This window comes from Sinocyclocheilus anshuiensis, unplaced genomic scaffold, assembly GCF_001515605.1.
Source record: "Sinocyclocheilus anshuiensis isolate Anshui unplaced genomic scaffold, SAMN03320099.WGS_v1.1 scaffold794, whole genome shotgun sequence".
Taxonomy (NCBI): Eukaryota; Metazoa; Chordata; class Actinopteri; order Cypriniformes; family Cyprinidae; genus Sinocyclocheilus; species Sinocyclocheilus anshuiensis.
The window spans coordinates 200,518-202,522 of record NW_015547683.1 but is presented as its reverse complement, the minus strand read 5'-3'; the positions used below and the strand labels follow the sequence as shown (position 1 = coordinate 202,522).

The 2,005-nt window shown below is 37.1% G+C and overlaps 1 protein-coding gene across 3 annotated transcripts in view; it reads left to right on the top strand.

Moving 5' to 3' along the window:
• The first annotated feature begins 233 nt into the window (after positions 1–233).
• cunh12orf43 (chromosome unknown C12orf43 homolog) overlaps positions 234–2,005 on the top strand; it is a 3,228-nt gene continuing 1,456 nt past the window's right edge. The window contains exons 1-6 of one of the 3 annotated variants that reach the window (XM_016505699.1): positions 234–377; positions 554–674; positions 797–860; positions 996–1,094; positions 1,240–1,319; positions 1,457–1,547. In XM_016505699.1, the coding sequence (XP_016361185.1) occupies positions 557–674; positions 797–860; positions 996–1,094; positions 1,240–1,319; positions 1,457–1,547 (452 nt within the window). In that variant the 5' untranslated portion in view covers positions 234–377; positions 554–556. The other 2 variants (XM_016505698.1, XM_016505700.1) reach the window with 2 other exon arrangements.

Here is a 2,005-nt window from a genome sequence, read left to right as displayed (position 1 = left end):
ATTTTAATTAAGTTTAACTTGATGTAGCCTTCTAAAATAACTACTAAAACCAAAGTAAAAAAATAATAAAAACAAAACAAAACAAAAAAAGAATGAATAAACGTTTAAAGTAAAAAATATATATATAAAAATTAAAACTAATTCAAAATATTATTAAAAACTATAATAGTATCTGTGATCCTAAAATAACACTGGTTTGCTAGGTTTATGTAAGTTAGGTTTCCTCATGCGGAGCTGCAGCTCCGGGACGGTAGGGGGCGGTAAATCACGTAATGGTCGCTGTTACATCGCGGGACTGTGAAAACATGTGGACCTCGCTGTAGCTGTGCATTGGTGAAGTGCTCCTGTTTTTGCTTGCGTTCGTCTGAAGCAGACGTGTTAGTATTTTAACAGACTGACTGTTAGTTTTTGTTGTAGTTGCTGGGGCTGTGCACCTCACTGTCAGCCAATCTAAACCAACTTCATTCTTAGTATCTACACATGTCTTAACTTCAGTGTAATAGCTACAAACGACTGTTCTTTTATTTGCTTACTGAAAACAAGCCTCCCCTAGGGAATGTCTGAAAGCAGCAGTGAAGATGAAAACTCCGATAGACTGAAAGAGGCGGTGTGGAGCTTTCGACCACATGATGGCAGCAGGATGAATGGAGACGGCGGAGCTTCTTGTCCTTACTGTAAGTAGCTATTCAAGATGTTCTTAATTAGCGGATGATGTTACTTCACTAATCAGTACAGTAATACAAATCAATTAAATAAGAATAAAATCAGTTGCTGTTAATTTATCCGGGCACCTCAGGTCTTACTCAGTGCTGGTTTTGCCTCACAGATGGAGACAGCAGCCCCAGCAGACGAAGTCAGAGGTGAGTTGACCTTTGTAACAGTCAGACCATGACAATCTTTTTTTAAGATGTCAGTGTGAACATACTCATATTTTAATACTAGATTACAGTTGTTCTTGTATTTGTGGGATGAATTTGGTTAACTTTGTCACACAGAACCGATGTTTCAAAGCATGAACATGATGGGAATGAGCTCGGGACAACACCAGAATTTCAGTCCCATGTGGCAAAAAAGTTAGGAGCCTTTTTGGACGGGTGAGACACAAGGACTGTTATTTCTACTGTTATAACTACTACAAGAACTGTTATCTTTGAGTATCTTTGTCATTACGTTTTACTTCAGCTTGTCAGTCAGTAGTTTCTTTCGCTCACTCTCTTTTACAAATGCACTCAACTTCAGGTGTATTTCAGAAGTTTTTTCTGAAACTGTTGACTCCAAACCTGGTCAGTCCAAAAACAGAGATGAAGAGGATCAAGAAAGTAAGCAAATAGTCATTTTTGCTTTCATGAAAACATGAACATCTGACAGATGTACAGTAATGTAGATAATATCCACAACTGCAGCTATATTAAATCCAGATATTCAGCTGAGGCATGTTTCCTGTAATTTTCTGAAGGTTTCCGTCTCTTCTCCACATCCGCTCCTGGAAATTGGATGGAGGAACCACTTCCTCCACCTCCTAAAAGGAGACCAACTCCCAGCTCTAGGTGAGTCTGACTCGTGCTTATGATAGTATATACAGTACACACAGTCTTTTAGGGTGAATCTCACAAAAACATGCATGCATCAGAAAGAAAATATTACATTTTGCATTATATAAATTATTATTTTTTTATTCTTTGCTGATGCATGCATGTTTTCATGAGATTCACCCTAAAATAATATGTGGATAGATGAATGGATGGATAAAATAAAATTATATTTTTGTATATTCTGTATGTATATATATGTGTGTGTGTGTTAGACTTGTGCCGGTATTCTGTAATGCGATATATCACGGTAATGAATATGCACGATATTGTTATCGTGGGCACTTCTAAATACCGTGAATAATTATATATTACAAATTATTCAGAATTTTGAATGCATTTTAAGAATACTTTTCCCATCAACTGGTCAAAATGCACAACACCGCTGTATGCTGCGTGAAAGACGCGTGCGTACT